The 20,281-nt window shown below is 39.2% G+C and overlaps 1 protein-coding gene across 2 annotated transcripts; it reads right to left on the bottom strand.

Moving 5' to 3' along the window:
- Positions 1 to 697: 697 nt before the first annotated feature.
- LOC135749921 (uncharacterized) lies at positions 698 to 16,845 on the bottom strand. Of its 2 annotated transcripts, none has more exons than XM_065268604.2 (8): positions 16,689 to 16,845; positions 14,506 to 14,670; positions 13,506 to 13,652; positions 12,505 to 12,675; positions 12,105 to 12,266; positions 11,604 to 11,654; positions 1,527 to 1,597; positions 698 to 1,423 (listed from the first exon to the last, which is right to left on the bottom strand). In XM_065268604.2, the coding sequence occupies exons 1-8, from the start codon at positions 16,816 to 16,818 to the stop codon at positions 1,085 to 1,087; spliced, it is 1,236 nt and encodes a 411-aa protein (XP_065124676.2). In that variant the 5' UTR covers positions 16,819 to 16,845; the 3' UTR covers positions 698 to 1,084. The 2 variants fall into 2 exon arrangements, with proteins under 2 accessions (XP_065124676.2, XP_065124677.2); XM_065268605.2 differs by having other exon boundaries at positions 698 to 1,420.
- Positions 16,846 to 20,281: the final 3,436 nt, after the last annotated feature.

Raw genomic sequence — 20,281 nt, 5'->3', positions numbered from 1 at the left:
TATTTTTCTCAATTTAATGGACTTTATTGGACCCCAACAGTTTACTGTTTAAATGCAGTTTAAAATTTCAGTTTCAACACAGATTCAAAGGGCTCTAAAAGATCCCAAACGAGGCATAAGGGTCTTATCTAGCAAAACCATTGTCATTTTTGGCAAGAAAAATGAAAAAACATGTACTTTTAAAGCACAACTTCTCCTCTTGCACCACCCGTGTAACGCACCAGCTTGACATGGGGTGAGTATTATCTTGATTTTTTTTTAAGAAAGTGGACAAATCCTTTAAATGGCACACACGTGTTAAGTGTTTGTACCAACGTGCTTCAGCACCTACAGAAGCTTAAGATATATCGAAAGACAAATTACTGCTACTGCATCTTCCAGCCTGCAATGAAATCAATGACTGTGTCTGAAACCGTTCACTGTTCCCTATAAAGAAAACCAAAATAAGTGTGCAATTTTGAACAGTGACATAAATACTATTCGTTATTAACTCTTAGACCTTTGTGGCTTTATGGATTGTACTGTGAAACGGTATGGATTGTACTGTGAAAGTTTACTTTCTTACTGTTTGTCACAAATGTTTATTTTTTTATTGGATTAAGTTGATAATAAAAAGAACAAAACAACTGCTTTTCATATTTATGTGTGTTTATTATATTTAATAAAAATATGCATTATATTGAAAATAAAAGGCATCACATTTATTGTATTGCTTTTAAAGCAAAAAAATAAAAAAAATAACTAACAACAAGAACTAATAAAAAAAGTTTATAAAAATACTTTTGTGGTGTAGTATTTACAATGTACATTAATATTATATTTAACAATATGCTGCACTGACAGAAGAACAAAAAAACCACAATAAATTAAATCAATAAATAGAGGTAAAATATTAAAAACATGAAATCTTTCAAACTCAAAATAAAATTGAATGGAAATTGTATTTATATAGCGCTTTTCACAATTTGTAATTGTTTCAAAGCAGCTTTACATTAATAGAAACAGGAAAAAAACACAGCAAATTCGACAGACAATATAAGTAGCAAAATACAGCGGCTATGAATAAACTTTACAAGCGAGCGTATTAATAATGTAACGTATAGAAGAGGGTGCTATGTAAAGCCAATGTCGGCTGACTCCCCGGGTTGAAAAAACCCCCTAGGAGAAAAACCTCCCAAATATTTTTGCAAGGAAGGAAAAAAGTCCTAGGAGGGAAAAAACCCTTGGGAGATATATGTAAACGGATGAGGAGATTAAACAGGTTCCGCTGGTGGTCGTTGGTCAGGCATCGGCTGGGCATCATGTTGAAGGACGGCCAGTAGATCAGTGGTGTGTTGACCTCCACGGCGGCCGGAACTGGGTCTGTTTGTCTCAATGTCCTTGGGTTCGAGGGTATTTTAGTGTAGATTTCCTTGCCAGACTTCTTAATATATTTGATGGTGACGTACAAGAGAGAAATAATCATATGCAAGTCATATATAATGTAGGGTTGGTTGGCAAAACATATTGATAAAGAGCAGTTCTACCTTCATGCCATCAGATTTGCGCGTCCCCTCATCCACTTTACTAAAGGCACCTCTTCCAATCTGTCTTCCCACTTCATAAAGCAATGACATAAAGAAATGAAAAACAATCAGTACAAAATTAACACAAGAATTGTGTCTCACATGAACTCCAATGGCAGTGCTGCTTATAACATAACAGACAAAAATAAATATTCATTTAAAGTATGTGCAGATAATGGAGAGTTGTTTAGTACATAAAATGCTAATCACCTACTAGCAGAATAAACAAGAAGTTTAAGATCAAGTGTAGTGGCAATCTGTCCACAAAAAAAAAAGCCACTACAGGTATTTTGAAGCCATTTCCAACTCTTGCTGTTGCAAATAAATGAGGTCCTCCATCGTTGTACAATTAACTCTTCTTTATTATGTAAATTTAAAAACATATACAAACGACTGACTTAAACGTTCAAGGACGAACAGACTAAAAACCATCACCATCGCACAGCTGAGGTTGAAAAACTGTGTGGCTTCCTCAGCTAACTTACCCCTCTGGCTTCCCAGTGATTCCCTTACTACCCTGGCTGATTAGCACATACAGGTGCGCAGGTGACGTAACAGACAAATCATTCACGCCAACCTCACGCCCACCCACACACACACACACTATACATGCACACACATTCACATTGGCCACAACACACCGGCCCCTAATTGTTACTGTATATTAACACAACAATTCATCAAATTAATAATGGAGCCAATGACAAATCATTCAATAATGTTCATAGTGCAAGTGTGCATTTTCAATCAATAATGTTCATAGTGCAAGTGAATGTCCATGGAGTAGATAACCTCCAAATTGAGGTTACAGCATTACAAAAGTCTTAATCAGCCTCCAACAACAGACAGATCTTTGTGATTGGTCTCTCAAGTATGTTGCATTTAGTCAGGACTTTGACAGAACGTACCAGTCCCTGTGTGTCTGGAAAGGTCTGCAACACCTTTCCTAACAGCCAGGATCCACGAGGGGCAGTAGAATCTGCCACAAGAACGATGTCCCCTACAACAAAGCTTCTCTTGTCCTTTGACCACCGTTGCCGTTCCTGTAGTAGTGGAATGTACTCCCGAACCCATCTGTGCCAGAAAAGATCAGCAAGAAACTGAACTTGCCTCCATCGCCGTCTGGTGTACAGATCACTTGTGTCAAAAAGTCCTGGTGGTAAAGCAGGTTTGCCCTTTAACAAGATAATGTGATTGGGAGTCAGGGGTTCCAAATCATTAGGATCATCTGAACTTTTTGTGAGTGGACGGTCATTAAGAATAGCTTCCACCTCACACAGAAGAGTTTGCAATCCTTCATCATCTGTAGTTTGCTGATGAAGTACGGAATTCAGCACCTTCCTGACCATACGAATGATTCTCTCCCATACCCCTCCATGATGTGAAGCACTAGGGGTGTTGAAAGTCCATTTTACTCCAGATTGAAGTAATGCGTTTTGAATTTGCTTGTGATTCAGAGCAGATAGAGCTTGTCGCAGTTCACGTTCTGCTCCGACAAAGTTGGTTCCATTATCAGATCTAATGTGTGACACTTGGCCTCGTCTTGAAATGAATCTACGCAATGCATGGATGCATGAACTGGTGTCCAGTGAGTACGCCATTTCCAAATGTACTGCCCTGCTGGCCATACAAGTGAAGATAACTCCATATCTTTTGATGCGGCTACGGCCTGCCTTCACCTCGAAAGGACCAAAATAATCGACACCCGAATTTGTAAATGGTGGAAGATCTGGTTGAAGTCTTTCCTTTGGCAAATTAGCCATCTTTTGCTCACCCAAATTTCCCCTATAGCGTCTACAAATAACACAGGAAGAAATCATCTTTCTGGCTGCAGAATTAGCACTGGTGATCCAATACTGTTGGCGGAGTCTGGAAAGCAGATGATTTCTTCCACAATGTCCCAATTGCTCATGAATGTGGCGCAAAATGAGAGTTGAGATATGCTGATCTTTAGCAAGAATGACTGGGTGTTTTATGTCATCAGGCATTGCCGCTTTACTGAGTCGTCCTCCCACTCTCAAAAGCCCATTTTCCAGCACTGGATCAAGTTTGTAAATTGGACTATTTTTCTTAACTCCAGATATTCCACTTTTCAATGCAGTTATTTCATTGCTGAACTTTTCCATTTGGCAATACTGAATAATGGCACTTTCAGCAGTGTTAATATCTTCCAATGACAAAGTTTGACCACCCAATGTGGCTTTGAAGCCTTGCATCTCCTTTTCCACTTTGTTCTTCTGTTCAGATATGTCAAGTCCACTACCAGACACACACTCTTGTATTTCCTGTCTTTTGTGACACAACAACTGCAACACCTTTCTCCACCGATGAAACCAAGCAACTGAGGTCTTCAACCTTTTCCATGACGAGAAGTTTGTAATCAGCTGGGTCATTGCATTCTGTGACTCTTTGAGGATTACAGTATTCACAACAGCCTGTCCTTTAACCTCAGGGTCATCACAGCTAAAAGAAGAAGTAGGTTCCACAATATTTATAGGCCAGTCACCTTCGTTCTTGAAAAGGAAGTCTGGACCATGGATCCATCTGCAACATGTAAGAAGTTCTTCAGCTTTTAAACCCCGGGAGGCTTCGTCTGCTGGATTCTGGTTTGTGTCAACATACCTCCATTGGGAGACAACAGTGGCTTCTCTGATTATGGAGATCCTATTTGAAACAAAGGTGTGAAAGCGTTTCGTTTCATTCCTGATGTACTTTAGCACAGTTGTGCTGTCCGTCCAGAAAATTGAACTTTCCAGCTCTAATTGTAGCTCTGCTTTCAGCATTCTGTCAACTCTGACAGCAAGCACAGCAGCTGTTAGTTCCATCCTTGGGATTGTCACCTTCTTGACTGGAGCAACTCGTGCCTTTCCTAAAATGAAGGCTAGATGAACTTTGTCCTGATCATTTTTTAACCTCAGGTATGAAACCGTGCCGTAGCCATCCTCGCAAGCATCAGAGAAGTGATGCAGTTGGACACTTTTGAGCTGTCCAAAATCTTTTGGTTTGATGCATCTTGGCACGTTGAATGCGCTAAGCCCTTTTAGGTCTTCCAGCCACCTGACCCACTGCTGCTGGTATTGTTGAGGAATGAGGTCATCCCAACTGTAGCTCAACCTACAAAGGTTTTGCAGCATCAACTTGGCAGGTAAGGTAAAAGGTGCCAGGAATCCAATGGGGTCGTATACAGAACTCACAACAGACAAGATGCCTCTTCTTGTAAATGGTCTTTCCTGGACTACCATCTTGAATCTGAAGGTGTCAGTTTCTGCACACCATTGCAAACCCAATGTTCTCTCTACAGGGAGATCGTCTCTGTCGAAATCCAGACCTTTGATTTCTTTAGCTCTTTTCGCTACATCAATGGACTCCAACACTGATCTGCTGTTACTGACCCATTTCAACAACTGAAATCCTCCCAATTGGCATAGAGCTGTCAGGTCTTTCACCAAGACCATTGCTTCTGCCTCTGAAGGCATTGACTTCAAGCAGTCATCTACATAAAAGTTCTGCTTGATGGTGTTGATCACATGTGCTGGGAATTTTTCTGTGTTGTCATCAGCAGTCTTTCTTAGGGCAAAACTAGCACAGCTGGGTGATGATATTGCACCAAACAAATGAACAGTCATTCTATATTCAGTGAGATGTTGTGTCAGTTCACCATTTGGCCACCAGAGGAAACGAAGAAAATCTGCATCTTGTTTTGCCACTTTGACTTGGTGATACATTGCCTGTATATCCGCCATCACTGCTATAGGTTCTTGACGAAACCTTATGAGAACTCCAAGCAAAGAATTTGTCAAGTCAGGTCCCTGGAGTAGTTGATTGTTGAGGGAAATCCCTTTGAAACTTGCACCGCAGTCAAACACCACTCTCAGGGTTCCTTTTTTGGGATGATGCACGCCATGGTGCGGGATGTACCAGACCTTTCCTTCTTTTCCTTTCAATTGATGTTTTGGCACCCTCTCTGCATAGCCCTTGTCTATGATATCACCAAGGAACTGAACATATTCCTCCTTAAATGTTGCATTTTTCTCAAGTTTTCTTTTCAGGCAGAGAGCCCTTTGCTCAACAACATGGCGGTTATTGGGCATAACAACATTATGCTCTCTAAAAGGTAATCTCATGCAGTAATGTCCACTGTTGAGTTCAGCTGAACTGTTCATGATTGCCATAAAATTGAGATCTTCTCTAGACATTTCTAGCTTGTCATCTGCCGATTTCTCATTGAAATCATGATTGTATTGCTTCACCAGTAGTTCCTCTATATGAGCAATAGTTATTCTATTGGCTGTAATAGTGGGACAGCTAATCTCAGTCTCATTGCCTCCTCTCACTGGTCCATTGATAACCCAGCCGAGTAGGGTTTTGACAGCATAAGGTCCTTCGTTGTTGCTGTGTAAAACTTTCCATGGTTCCAATGCCTTTGGAACATTGGTCCCAATTAACAGCTCCACATCAGCATCAATTACAGGAATTTCCACAGAGCTTAAGTATGGCCATGCACTTAACTCTTCCTGTCGTGGGATGTTGTCACGAGTCACAGGCATTTTACACTGTGTGTAAACTTCTGGCAATTCAAAGTAGGTGTTACCATTGAGTGCAGCTATCTCCAATCCTGAGATAACATGACTGTCAACAAACTTTTCTTGATTCATAGTCCTTAACAAAATTTTGGCACTCCTTCCTCTGACTTTTAGCTCCCTCATGAGTCGTTCAGAGCAGAAAGTGGCTGTGCTGCCAGGATCTAAAAATGCATATGTAGTTAACACTTGGTTACCTTTCTTAGCCTTAATCTGAACAGGCACAATTGCCAATACACTGTCCTGTGCTCCGGCCCCTATATGGCCACATGTCTTGGGAGAAACCTTATGACTGTTTCCTGATATTTCCTGCTGTGTGTCCTCTGAATTGGTTTTCTTCTCCTTTGAATGGATGTGAAGGATGGTAGGATGTTTCAGATTACACAATTTACAAGACAGACGCCTATGACAGTCCCTGCTCATGTGTCCAACAGATAAACACCCAAAACAAACACCTTTCTCCTTCAAGAAGTTAATTTTTTCATTGTGTAACTTCTTTTCCATTTTGGGACACAACTCCAATTTGTGACCCTCTTCACACAGCAGACAAATTACCTTATTTGGTTTATCAGTTAAGTTTCTCTCATTTTGCTTTTGAGTCACAGGTTGACAGCTGACAGCTGCCACAGAAGTAGCAAAACTGCTTCCTTTTCCTTTAAAGCATACTCGTGAGACTTTGTTTCTCTCCTTACACTTAGTCGTTGAAGTAAATGTATCCTGAATGTTTCCAAAGAGTGGACTGGAAGCAATAGACACTTGCCTTTCAATTAAGTTGACAATATCACTGAAACGTGCTTGACGACTATGCTTTTCCTGCAGCTCATAAGCAGTGCTTCTCCACTTTTCCCTCAATTTATATGGTAACTTCAAAACAATAGCACGCATGTTGGATGGCATATTCATCTCTGACATATAGCTGAGGTTCTCCATAGCGTTACAACAGACACGTAAAAACAAAGCAAAGGCTTGCAAAGCTTCAATGTCTTCAGATTTTACTGATGGCCATCCAAGAGCTTTTTCCATGTATGCAGTGGCTATTTTTTGTTCATTTCCAAAACGTTCTTGTAAGAGGGCCTTTGCTCTTTGATATCCTCTGTCTGGTGGCATGTGCTGACAGCTCTTAACCAGCTCCCTAGGTTGTCCTTTAGTATACTGCTCCAAAAAGTATAAACAGTCAATGCTGCTACCAGCCTTTCCCTCCACTCCATGCTCGAATGCTCTAATAAAGGTACTGTACTCTAGCGGATCTCCATCAAAGCATGGTATATCCCTTGGAGGTAATGATAATGAAGAATGTTGTTGCACTAATAAAGCTGTTATGTCGTTTTGTTGTTTCATAATGGAAAGAAGATTGCCCTGGTCCACATTAGTTTGCATCAGGTCAACATGTTGAATGGGTTCCTTTGTATGATGTGTTGCATGATATGTTTCCTGACATATTTGAGGTATGCTTGGTTGGGGATTCAGAGCATGAGCTTTTGGTACAACATACTCTGAAAATATTTCCTTGCGTCTTCCTCCCATTGATATGACAGTTTTGTCACCTCTTATTGATGGAAGATTGAACTGAGGATTAGAATACTTAGGCTGAGCCTCTGTTATCGCTGCTGCATTGCTGCCTCCTGTTGGTGGAAGATTAAACTGAGGATTGGAATACGTAGGTTGAACCTCTGTTTGCACTGCCGCATTGCTGCCTCCTGTTGGTGGATGATTGAATTGAGGCTTTGAACTTTGTGGAACAAATTCCGTAGCAGAGAGTCTGAGAGAAGATTTACGTTTAGAACTTCGCAAATACGAATTCATTCCATCTGAATGAGCTTGTGAGCTCTCCACATCAGATCCTCTGTAAACATTAACCTTTGCAGTTTGTACAGCAATTTGACTTTGCAATTCCAGCAATTCCCTTTTTTGCCTGAGTTGCTCCTCCTGAGCGTCCAGCTCATGTTTTTGTTTAAGGGCAGCTGCCTTAGCAATAAGAGCGGCTTTTTCCGCCTCTGCTTTTAAGCATGCAGAGGAAATTGAAGACCTTGAAGACCTACTACTGTAACGGCCAGTTGATGAGCCTGATTTACCACCAACATTAGAAACGCTGTCCCCTGGACTAATGTCATCAGTGACCACAGTGGTGGCTGGTGCAACTTCATTTAATGCAGCATCATCATCATCATTGTCCCCATTTTCAAACAACCACTTTTCCACGTTTTGTATTATTGCTTTATTGTTGTGCATTTGATTTTCAACCCATTCATTTTGCTTTGACATTTCATCATCAGGCAATTTTTGTTTCAATGCTTCGTGAAACTGTTCAATTTCCACACAAAGTTTCAAACACATTTCATACTTTGTTTGTACCTCAGACACATTTCCCTTTAAAAGCATCAGTTGTTTAACATCCTTTGTTAGTTTGTGTAATTTCTTTAACCTGGAATTCCTTTCCTTTTGATTTGATATGATTTGTAATTGCAATGCTTTGACCGTCAATTTGACCGATCTTTTACCACTTTCATTTTCCGTTTCATTTTGATTGACAGCTGCAGACACATCACTCATTTTGATATAGCAGAACTGCTGAAGGCTTTATTAAGAATTGTAGCAGGACGTACCTATGTCCTTTTTGTGAGAAGGCCAATCTCTTCAACACAACTTGTAACAATCCTTATTTTGTCCTACCGTGATTCCTCCGCGAAGCTCTTTCCAAGCGTGTGTCTGCAGTGAGTGGATTCAGCTGGGACTCAATCAATGAAGCGCGGCGCTGTCCTTCGCGTGGCAAATCCAATCTTTCCTTGCTTTGAAGCTGAGTTTTTCAACAAAATGTAGTGGCAATCTGTCCACAAAAAAAAGCCACTACAGGTATTTTGAAGCCATTTCCAACTCTTGCTGTTGCAAATAAATGAGGTCCTCCATCGTTGTACAATTAACTCTTCTTTATTATGTAAATTTAAAAACATATACAAACGACTGACTTAAACGTTCAAGGACGAACAGACTAAAAACCATCACCATCGCACAGCTGAGGTTGAAAAACTGTGTGGCTTCCTCAGCTAACTTACCCCTCTGGCTTCCCAGTGATTCCCTTACTACCCTGGCTGATTAGCACATACAGGTGCGCAGGTGACGTAACAGACAAATCATTCACGCCAACCTCACGCCCACCCACACACACACACACTATACATGCACACACATTCACATTGGCCACAACATCAAGTAAGAGTAAAACCACTTTTAAAAACCTAAATCTTTTTTTAAATAAGCAAATCAGGACAATAAAAAGGAAAAGCACACTTTTCCAATGTAAAGGAAAAACACAATTATTACGATAACTGGGAAGAGGTTTGAAACAATAAAGTACAGTCGACAAGGGAGAAAATTAAAGCAGACAATAAAGAGCAGATCATAATGTATTGCTACAACTCCTTGAAATGCATATCATAAACAGGATTACTAACTAAAGATCTGACTTCGGACAGAGCGCAGCTCTCTGCACGTGCATGAGATTAAGAGAGGCGATAGTTTGCCTCAGCTCGCATGAAACGCATAAAACTGAACAAATACTTAAAGATTACTACTTTTGTACTATGTTCAGACAGATGCGAGACCGCGAGCACGAGACAGAGAGAAGCGCAGCTTCCAGGACGCGTGCATTAAGTGCAAGTGCGTGCAAGAAGGAATCTTCTCTCTACAAGCTCTCTCGCGTAGTGAAGCCCACAAACCCCCCATGCGAGGAAAAGCACACAATGTGCATGTTAATGTGAAACAATAATAATAATAATAATAATAGGCATAGCATTTTTTTGTCTTAAAAAAAGAAGTAAAAATCGAGAAACGAATCGTGACACCCCTAAAATGCATGTATTACAAAACTGGACAGAGATTTGAAAAAAATAAGGAGAGAAACAGTTGACAAGGGAAAAAAATAAAGCCAACAATAAAGGTCAGAACATTGTACTCACGATCACTATCGCTTGACCGCAGGCTAGATGAACCTGACCATTCAGCTGCTTCTTGGAAAGCTGTTATGTCCAAAGATGATGAACCAGACTGGCAATAGTCTGGTTCCACAATCTCGCCGGCTCGAGTCCGAAGGGACTATACTGCCTGTGTTTCTCACGAGATGGGTGCAGGTTACACAAACCTGACTGACTAATCAGCATGATCGGTTGAGCATGACGCCCGTGGTCCATAGACCACATTTAAGATCATCCTCTTCTTGGAAAGGCATGTTTCCAAGGAAAACAATCTCGCCGGCTCGAGTCCGAAGGGACTATACTGCCTGTGTTTCTCACGAGATGGGTGCAGGTTACACAAACCTGACTGACTAATCAGCATGATCGGTTGAGCATGACGCCCGTGGTCCGTAGACCACATTTAAGATCATCCTCTTCTTGGAAAGGCATGTTTCCAAGGAAAAGAGCTCGCCGGCTCGAGTCCGAAGGGACTATACTGCCTGTGTTTCTCACGAGCTCGTGCAGGTTACACAAACCTGACTGACTAATCAGCATGATCGGTTGAGCATGACGCCCGTGGCCGATAGACCACATTTAAGATCATCCTCTTCTTGGAACGGGCATGTTTCCAAGGAAAAGAGCTCGCCGGCTCGAGTCCGAAGGGACTATACTGCCAGTGTTTTATCACGAGCTCGGTGCAGGTAAGAAGAACCCGACTTAAAATCAGCTGATCTGCCGGAGCACATGGGCGATGGTCGAATGGACCATATGATCAGCTGCTTCTTGGAAAGCTGATATATCCAAGGAATGACGAACCTGACCGGCAATAGGGTGGTTCTTAAAAACCCGTTTGCTTAAGACCAGAACCGTTCTACACATCAGCTTCATCTATACGGGCACCTGAGGATCAAAATGGCTCCACTATATCCTCATTTCCACAGCAACAGCAAGCTTTTTTGATAGCCTGCAATGCTCTGCGCAAGAAAGCACGGATTTTCTTCCGGCTTTTTGGTTTTGGTTCTAAAAGACAAAAATAGAAAAGATGAACAACAGATGTTACCACCAGATTAGAGCCCGATCGATAGGGGTTTTTTGGAAACCCATAAATTAATAACACTGGGAAATATATGTACAGTCATGTATATTAATTTATTATATCGATATTTGATGCCGCCATATGGATTCTTGTAACGCACGAAGACAGACAATGATAAATCCGCATGTCGATTTATTGTCCCACCCTTATTCCTGATCAGAGATCTGTAAATTCAAATCTCACTAGCCAATGGGATTAAAGTATGGTTAAGTCCTGCCCACACAAGAGATTTGTGCCAGAATGGCGAATGTACATTTTTAAACCTTGCTTAGAAAACAGTTAAGAAATAATGTGAAACCTGTGTTAGATTTTTGCCTTTGAGTTGTTTTCTTTCGTTCTCATTTTACGTTTGTTTGTTTAATTAAAACAATACTTTTTGGGGTGTCATTATTATGGTGTAATACAGTACACTGACCTGGTAAGCTTCTCTCCTCTTCATCTAAAGCCGCTGCAGGTGTAGACACAACTGGAAAGATCGGACACAAAGAAGACATTATAAACTTCTCTAAAATCTAACACATTGTTACTGTATAGTTATTATGGTATTGTGAAAAACATTATAAAACCTATTACATAAAAATGTCATACATGTTAATGTTACATGTGTGTTATTCCACAGTTTATTCTTATTGTAAAATTTGGAAAAATTTGTGTTGTAAATTATATATATACACACACACATATTTAATGTGTCATTATAATAGTGTAACAGTGGCTCTCAACTCTGTTCCTCAAGGCCCACTGCTCAGCACATTTTGTATGTCTCTCATCTGACACAATCAGTTCAGTTCATTGAGATCTCTACTAATGAGCCGATGATTTGAAACATGTGTGTTAAATAAGGGAGACAAACAAAATGTGCAGATCAGTGGGCCTCCAGGCATAACCTTGAGAACCACTGGTGTAACAAACTGACCTGCAGGGACCCACTCTTCATCGTCAATTGCCCCGGGAAGGACAAACCTTGTTTCGCAAACTGCGGGTGCAGAGACGCACAACCTCCGTTGTGAATCTCGTTCACCGCAGCTTGTTACTTCTTGCCCCTGAGCTGGTGTAGACATGTCAGTCTGTCTACCAGCTGGACAGAACAGACAAAAAAAGACATTATAAACTTCTCTGAAATCTAACACATTGTTACCATTGTAACATTATAAAACCCATGACATAATTTTTAATATATGCTAGTGTAATACATTTGTGTTATTCCACACTGTTATTGCGTTTATTCTTCTTGTAAAATGTGGAAAAATAAATAGACTGAGTATTTTAAAATTATGTATATTTAATGTGTCATTATAACAGGGTAAGAGACTGACCTGCAGGGACCAACTCATCATCATTAACTGTCCCCGGAGGGACAGTCCACATTTCGAAAGCTGCGGGGGCAGAGACGCACAACTTTCGTTGATCATCTCGCTCCCCACTGCTTTCAACGAGACTTACGAGCCCTTCAGCTGATGAACCCGTGATCTTATCTTGTCTATCAGCTGCACAGACCGGACACAAAGAACACATTTTAAACTTCTTAATACAGTAACAATGTGTCAGATCTCAGTTACTGTGGTATTTTCACAAACATTGTAATAATAGTAATAACAAAAATTTATCACATAAGACATGTATGTGTACCAGTGGTGGCCAGTGACTTCTTTTTCGAGGGCAAACAATGCGAACATGTATTTAGTCAGTCATGTTTTCGGAACGTCATGTGAACCTATGTGCATCACGCGTCATGTCAAAATACTTGTCTGCTGCAGACGCTTCAAAGGCGTTTTCCAGATACTCGATGAATCTCATTTGTAATCAGAGTTTAGTTTTAAGTTGGTGTCTTGCGAGTACTTTGTGAACGTAAGCGTCTCTTTGTCATTAACCCTTTTGACGCATGTGCAGCAGGCACGTTTTTTGAAATGACGCATGATGCACATAGGTTTACATGACGCAACAAACACACATTTTGACATGACGAGCAACACAAGACACACGGAACACATATTTCGGATTTGTGCCCCTCGGAAGAGAAGTCACCGCCCGCTACTGATGCATAAACACAATGTTTTATACATCATCACTATTATTAAATTAATAAACTATGTGAACCATATTTTATTTAATTTAAAAAAACTTCACATGAAAAACATAATTACATAATACATACAAATTTAAACACCAAAAATACTAAACACCGCCCTCATGCTATGCTAGACCCAAGACAAGTACACAGTAACTTCATGTATGTTTTACTATCTATATAATAAGTTAATGTGTCAAATGTTTTTCATTAAATTTGAGGTTTCATAATAATGATGTGCTGACTGACCTTCAGGGCCACACGAATCTTTCAAAATCTGTAGAAGGGCCCAACGTGCCTCCTCATTCGAGTATAAACGGGCCCTTCGTGAGGCTTCCATTCTAGTCATGGACATCCTGAGCCTCTCAGTTGATGTAAGCTTTTTCTGTCTAACACCTGGACAGATCAGACATAAAAAAAACACATTAACAGTTAACATGGTATTTTCACATTGTGGATAAATAGTTGAAGAATTTTATAACTGGCACTTTTTTAATGCAAATGACAGAAGTGGAAAGGGCGCGAGGCTGCGGGAAGCTGACAAATGAGTGTTTATAACATCAGAACACGTTAACAACAAGTTAGCATAGCGTTTATCTGCTTATAGTTACAAGCCTCCATTTAACGGACCTAAAACAATGTGCTGTCACTTTAAACCCAGTGTCCTGATCACTATGAATGATTTTTGTGTTCTTATTAGCAGGCCCGGATAAACACAATGTAGTGTTTGCCCTTGAAAGTCACCATGAACCGGAAGTAGTGATGGTCTTGTAACTCTGTATGCATTTATTGTATGTCATTATGCACAATTGATCAAACTTTCACAATAGTTATGAACCAATGAATCATGCAAACCTCCTTCACTAATTCTAGGCTTAAGATCGTTTAAAACACTCAATTTACAACAAAAGGTACAGAATATGAGCAAAATATAGATGTCCTTTAAATTAGCCATATACATTTCCTAGGCTGATCTTAGGTCAGCAGCAGCTAACTATAGTTAGGATTGATTTACACACTGTAATGTCCTTACATTAATGCACCACTAGATGGCACTCAAGCTTCGTGAGCTAGTTAAACGTGTGGTGTGTTAAAAGAAGAAAGTCAGTCCTCTTTTCGAGGTTATAAGTGAGATTTATTAAAGTGTGTTTGACTTCATGAGGGGCTACGTAGACCCATCAAACAATGAGCTGAATGTATGGTGACACAAAATTAGGCGTCGTGCAAACCACTGGTGTAACAAACTGACCTGCAGGGACCCCCTCATCCTCATATGTTTTTCCCAGGAGGACAAACATCTTTGGATAATATGAGGCTGGAGCGTAGGCCAACTCCTGGTATGTATCTCGTACAAACCAGCTTGTCCTTTCTGGCCCCTGCGCTGGTCTAGACATGCTCACAGTCCATCTACCAACTGGACAGAACAGACAAAAAGAAGACATTATAAACTTCTCTGAAATCTAACACATTGTTACTTTGTTACATTATAAAACCTGTTACATAATATTTAATATATGCTAGTGTTATACATTTGTGTTATTCCACACTGTTATTGCGTTTATTCTTCTTGTAAAATGTGGAAAAATAAATAGACTGAGTATTTTAAAATTATATATATTTAATGTGTCATTATAACAGTGTAAGAGACTGTTATTCCACACTGTTATTGCGTTTATTCTTATTGTAAAATGTGGAAAAATATAGAATGAGTGTTTTAAAATTATATATATATATTAATATGTCATTATATAGGTGTAAAGAGACTCATCATCATTAACTGTCCCCGGAGGGACAGCCCACATTTCTAAAGCTGCGGTGGCAGAGACGCACAACCTCCGTTGAGCATCTCGCTCCCCACTGTACACGCTGTAATGTCCTTACATTAATGCACCACTAGATGGCACTCAAGCTTCGTGAGTTAGATGAACGTGTGGTGCGATAAAAGAGGAAAGTCAGTTCTCTTCTCGAGGTTATGAGTGAGATTTATTAAAGTGTGTTTGGGCTACGTAGACCCATTAAAGAATGAACTGTATGGTGACACAAAATGAGGCGTCGTGCAAATTAGCAGTAAAAAAACAGGTCGCGCATTTCGTACTGTCCCTTCAAAATAGCCATTCACCTAAACCAAAACTCCGGTGACGTAATTTAATCTTACCACCGATCTCATATATATTTTCATTAGTTCATGCTCAAATATCACAACAAAGCGCATAACACGTTTGAAAAAAAAAATAATACATTGACGAGAACATCATGGAAGCACTTTGACAAATAAATATGTTTGACAATATCGTCAGTTATTGCGTTTGAAAGAAACCGCACCAGAAAAAAGCACGCGCGCGACGAGTCCAAAGATAAATCACACTCTGCTTTGTTCATAACGAAACAAATCAGACAAAATAACGAACGCGTAACATTATAAAATGTAAAGTTTACCTTATTATGACCCTGATTTCATAATTTAGAGACATTATTTAATGAATAACTTAAGTAATGCGTCGAATAATTCATTCACATTCAGTAATGCGAATTAATGCGTCGGTTTCTAAACTTGGAAAAGTTATTACCTCACCTGCCATATGATGGCGGGAGGGTCGTGTAAAGAAACAGACATTCGCATCAACCCGTACGTTATTTGAAATAGACACAGTTCATATTAAATCAACTACAACAAAACTCCTCATGCATACGAGTCTTTAATTCCACCAACAATACAGGCATATAGCAACGTTCGTCTGTATAGCGCAAAGTAAAGCTACTGAACTTAATTTCCACTCGTATATTTTTGCATTTGGGGTTTCTCTTTAACCGAATGAGCTGACAAACCCAAAATTTGACTAATATGTGACCGTGAGGATCTGGCCGGTTGCATAAAGCACCTTAAGTTTTTCCCTTAAGTATGACACTTAAGGGGTAAATTCCCCTTAACTACTGTAAGATAATAATTAAAGTGTTTTGCATATAATCCCTTAAATGGTTCGCTTAGGTAAAGGTAATCGTAAAGTGTTTCATGACAGCGACCCCGGTTTGTTGTTATAAAATACTATTGTTGCCATGGAGACGCAACAGAAAAAACGTAAGGTTTTTCTGCAACACCCTTAATTTTAAAGGAAACATAAGGGTGAAATTAAGGGAAAATTACACTTAAGGTGCTTTATGCAACCGGGGAAGGTTAATGAGTTAAAGGTAGTTATCCTTCGTAGGTCGCATTTGTAGGCTGCATACGTCATCTAAACCGTCTTTTTGCAGAAAATTAACAATTAAAAGGTTGGCTATTATTTTCAGTTAATCGTAAATTGTTGTAATATGTTTACGACTTTCGAATGCAATGCTCAGTTAACTTAAATAAACCAGACATGTGCAGCCTGCATATGCGACCTTCGTAAGCTGCATCCTTCGGATGGAGAAAAGGCGTAAATAATATTTACTGACCTGAATGGCTCAATTCCACATCCGGTTCAGCCCGCGGACGGGCGAAGGTTACCCGAGAACCTGAAGGGGCAGAAGTCTGCTTTCGCAGAATACCACCCCTGCTGGTCTCGAGATCCTTCAAATCAGACATGATGTTGAAAATGTCTTTAAAAGTCTACTAAATAACTGTCAGCTGTTGCTTGACTAGTCGTTTGAAAGACTTAAGGTAATCGTTTGGTTTTTGATGTCTTTAAAGTCAGGAGAGTAGTAGTGGTTTTCAATAGCTTTCGCTTAGAGAATCACCAATGTGTGAAGTGAACATGTCAGGGCAAGCCTTTTATATGTTCGGTGACGTCAAACGTTCCATTCGCTTGGCCAATGAGAGACAAACAATTTAAATATAGAACACACACTGTGTACTCGTCTCTATGACAACAAATCATTTATTATGACGACAGAACATTTATGACGTCTTCGTGTCAATCTTAATCAACTACGTTAAAATATCTTATGTATTATAATATTATGTAAATATTTACATCTATTCATTACTTTTATATTAAAATACATTTAGATAACCTTCTATGTAAATATATGGTTTTATATTGCAATATATGACCATATATATTTCTTTCTAGTACTTGTCAACATATTATTTTGTTGTTATAAGTAAATCTATTTAAAAATGTATGTGAAAGCCCCTCTAGTATATTTCAAATACAGTGTAAACAAATTTCCCACAAATAAAAACCACTCAACACACAGCTTTTGTAAATAATTTAATTTGACCGAAATTTTCATCACACTGCCCCAATAAATCAGTTGGCACTGAAATCAGATTTTACAAACAATGGGGTATACATTTATGCACATAATATATATATGTTAAGCACATATATAGTATATCCATTAACTGCACATTAACAACATGAATCCAGCCAGCAACAAATACTAGAGTTCAGATATAAAATCAAAGCATAAATTTGGATTGGGGGCAGCTTATGTCTCCTTTCTCTTTGCCATCTCAGATTTCATAGCCTGTCCTAACTGTCCAACAGTTTCCACCTTATGATGTTTTATGAAAGCATCTGCAAAAGAACACAAAAGAGAAGTTGAAAACATTTAGATTAAGCTGATACTAGTTACTCTGTACCTACAGACAAAAAAATCCATCAATATATAATAATATAAAAGCAAGTATTTACTTCACATTTACATAGGGCAGTAATTCTTAAAGTGTGGTCCGCGAACCCCCCAGTGATCTGCCAAAAGATGACCTAAACTAGGCAAGTGTATATACAAAATTGTCACTTATTTAAATAGATTTTTAATGCCCTTTTGAAACTGTGATATCAGTTCTTGCCATTCTGTTTTAATAACGTAAAAATGGATCGGTGGCTAAACCAAAGAGGAGAAAAAAGAAAATATCAAGCGTCAACTGAAAGCAGCTAAAATTCACATATCTATTAGTTATGTAATTTCAGTGATTTTAGACATTAAGGGGAAATTTTTTTTTTAGCATTTTATTGTTACCATAGTTACAACCATAGACTTCAAATACCCACCACCTCAGTTTTAAACTAATGGCTCTTTGGAATGACATTAAGTGGGACCTAGGCTGGTATGTTTAATTGCAGTTTTTTTCACATGTGCAGTTTGTTGTTCATATTAAGCTGCAACTCATTTCACATTTACTTTTTCTAATGAAATAAAATTCATATAATAATTTCTGAACATATCATTGCACTTGTGTTTAAAAAATTAGTTTTTGACTTGAAACAGTTGCATATTACACTTAAATTTAGCTTATCCTTCCTATTTTCTTTTTTTTTTGGAGGCGTGTTAGAGTAGGATTCTGTTAGTTGGTCCTCAGAAAAAAATCAGAAGATAAAGTGGTCCTTGGGCTGAAAAAGTTTGAGAAACACTGATATAGGGCTAGGTATCATTAAAACATTTTCAATGCAGTAGAAAATGCACGCTCTGAGGGTGTGTGGATGATGCTTGCACACAGAGATACCCTGTAGCCAAATCAAAAAAAGCATTGGCCGTGTCCTTCATGTCACACCACCAGGGTTACTGGACTCGCTGAGGACCGAGGAGATGGAAGTAATCTGTAGTGCCTTATCAGTGCTGGTGGTCTCTTTTCTTACTTTATTTCCATGTCCTCTACAGCAAACAGCTTCTCGAGGGCAGAGAGCTTTGGGTTCTTCTGTGAACAAATAGGTCAGGAAATAAAGAAAAATATAAATCACTATTGAGGTACATGCAAACAAGTTCATTTTGTACTAATAATTAAATAGGGAAAAAACAGAATGCCTTTATATTTTCTTACCACTGTTTCACTGGCAGATGCACAGATGTCTTCATCAGATATGCAGTCATCTTGGTCATCTGCTCTCTCTTTAAGCCCCTGATTTATCTGCTGGCCCTGAGCCTGTATGGAATAGAATATGAGGGTCATGTATATTGATATCGACAATTGAAGAGAAGTAGATAACTAATAATGGTTAACACCTGTTCGTTTATATCAGCTCCTCCTCCAGTCTGTAGCACACTTCACTTTTGACTTGAATCTGGCATCCAACGCTGTGCCCTCCTCCAAAAACTGTCTGATGCTGTCAACCTGCAAGTAAGACTAAAACATAGTATGAGTCCCTAAATAATCCTAATTAAAAACAAGTGAGAATATTATTACGCTGAACACCTGGTATCTTTTTGAGAGGTCATTCCAGATAGTGTCCTTAAAGGAGGGGTTTAACGCCATTTCATGCATTCTGACTTATTGACACCGTTTAAAAATTGTAATCCTCAGGCTAAACTAATGCATAATGTCAAAAAAGCCAATGAGCATGTGACAAGAGTATTTCTGGGCCAATGGCTGCATCTGACTGTAAGCTAAGGTTATGTAAAAAACAGTTTTTATTTAAGCTTTATTTACTTTGATGCATCAGCTGTTGAATTAGAATTCAAAGGCTGTGTGTACTCGTAACTCTTTAGCTCCGCCCACTGTACGCCTTCAAGAGATCATCTTTTCCGAAAAAAAAAAAAAAAAATACCTGGAAAAGGTGTTCTGTCTTTTATGAATCTGACAACATGAAAGACTCTTTGGAAATATGAAGGATGAAATACTACTCTATAGATAACCAAGATTAACATGAGAGTGGCAGAAATCGTGTGTGTTATGTGATCTTTAATGGTCTTTGTGAAGGAGTTCTCATCATTAACTGTAAAGTGGTGAAGGCCAATAAGACCAGAATTGTGTGTGTTCCCATAGCTCTGATGGGAGAGGGCTCAATTTCCAAGAAAAATGTATGGATTGAAAACTTGATGTGACAACAACAGGTTAGGACTGAAATGATCTGGCTTTGACTAGTTACATTTACGCATTTGGCGGATGCTTATCCAAAATGGCCTATGGTGCATTTATAAGGTATACATTTTTATCACCATGTGTGTTCCCTGGGTTCGAACACTTGTCCTTTTGCACTGCTAATGCAATGTTTTACCACTAAGCTCTACAAATACAATTAATGATTTTGTATATAATGTTATACAGACCTGAAAGCCAGAAACCATGTCTGGAGTGAGCTTGTGCTTGTGTCCCAAGTCTCCTG

This window comes from Paramisgurnus dabryanus, chromosome 1, assembly GCF_030506205.2.
Source record: "Paramisgurnus dabryanus chromosome 1, PD_genome_1.1, whole genome shotgun sequence".
Taxonomy (NCBI): domain Eukaryota; kingdom Metazoa; phylum Chordata; class Actinopteri; order Cypriniformes; family Cobitidae; genus Paramisgurnus; species Paramisgurnus dabryanus.
This window is presented reverse-complemented; position numbering and strand designations above follow the sequence as displayed.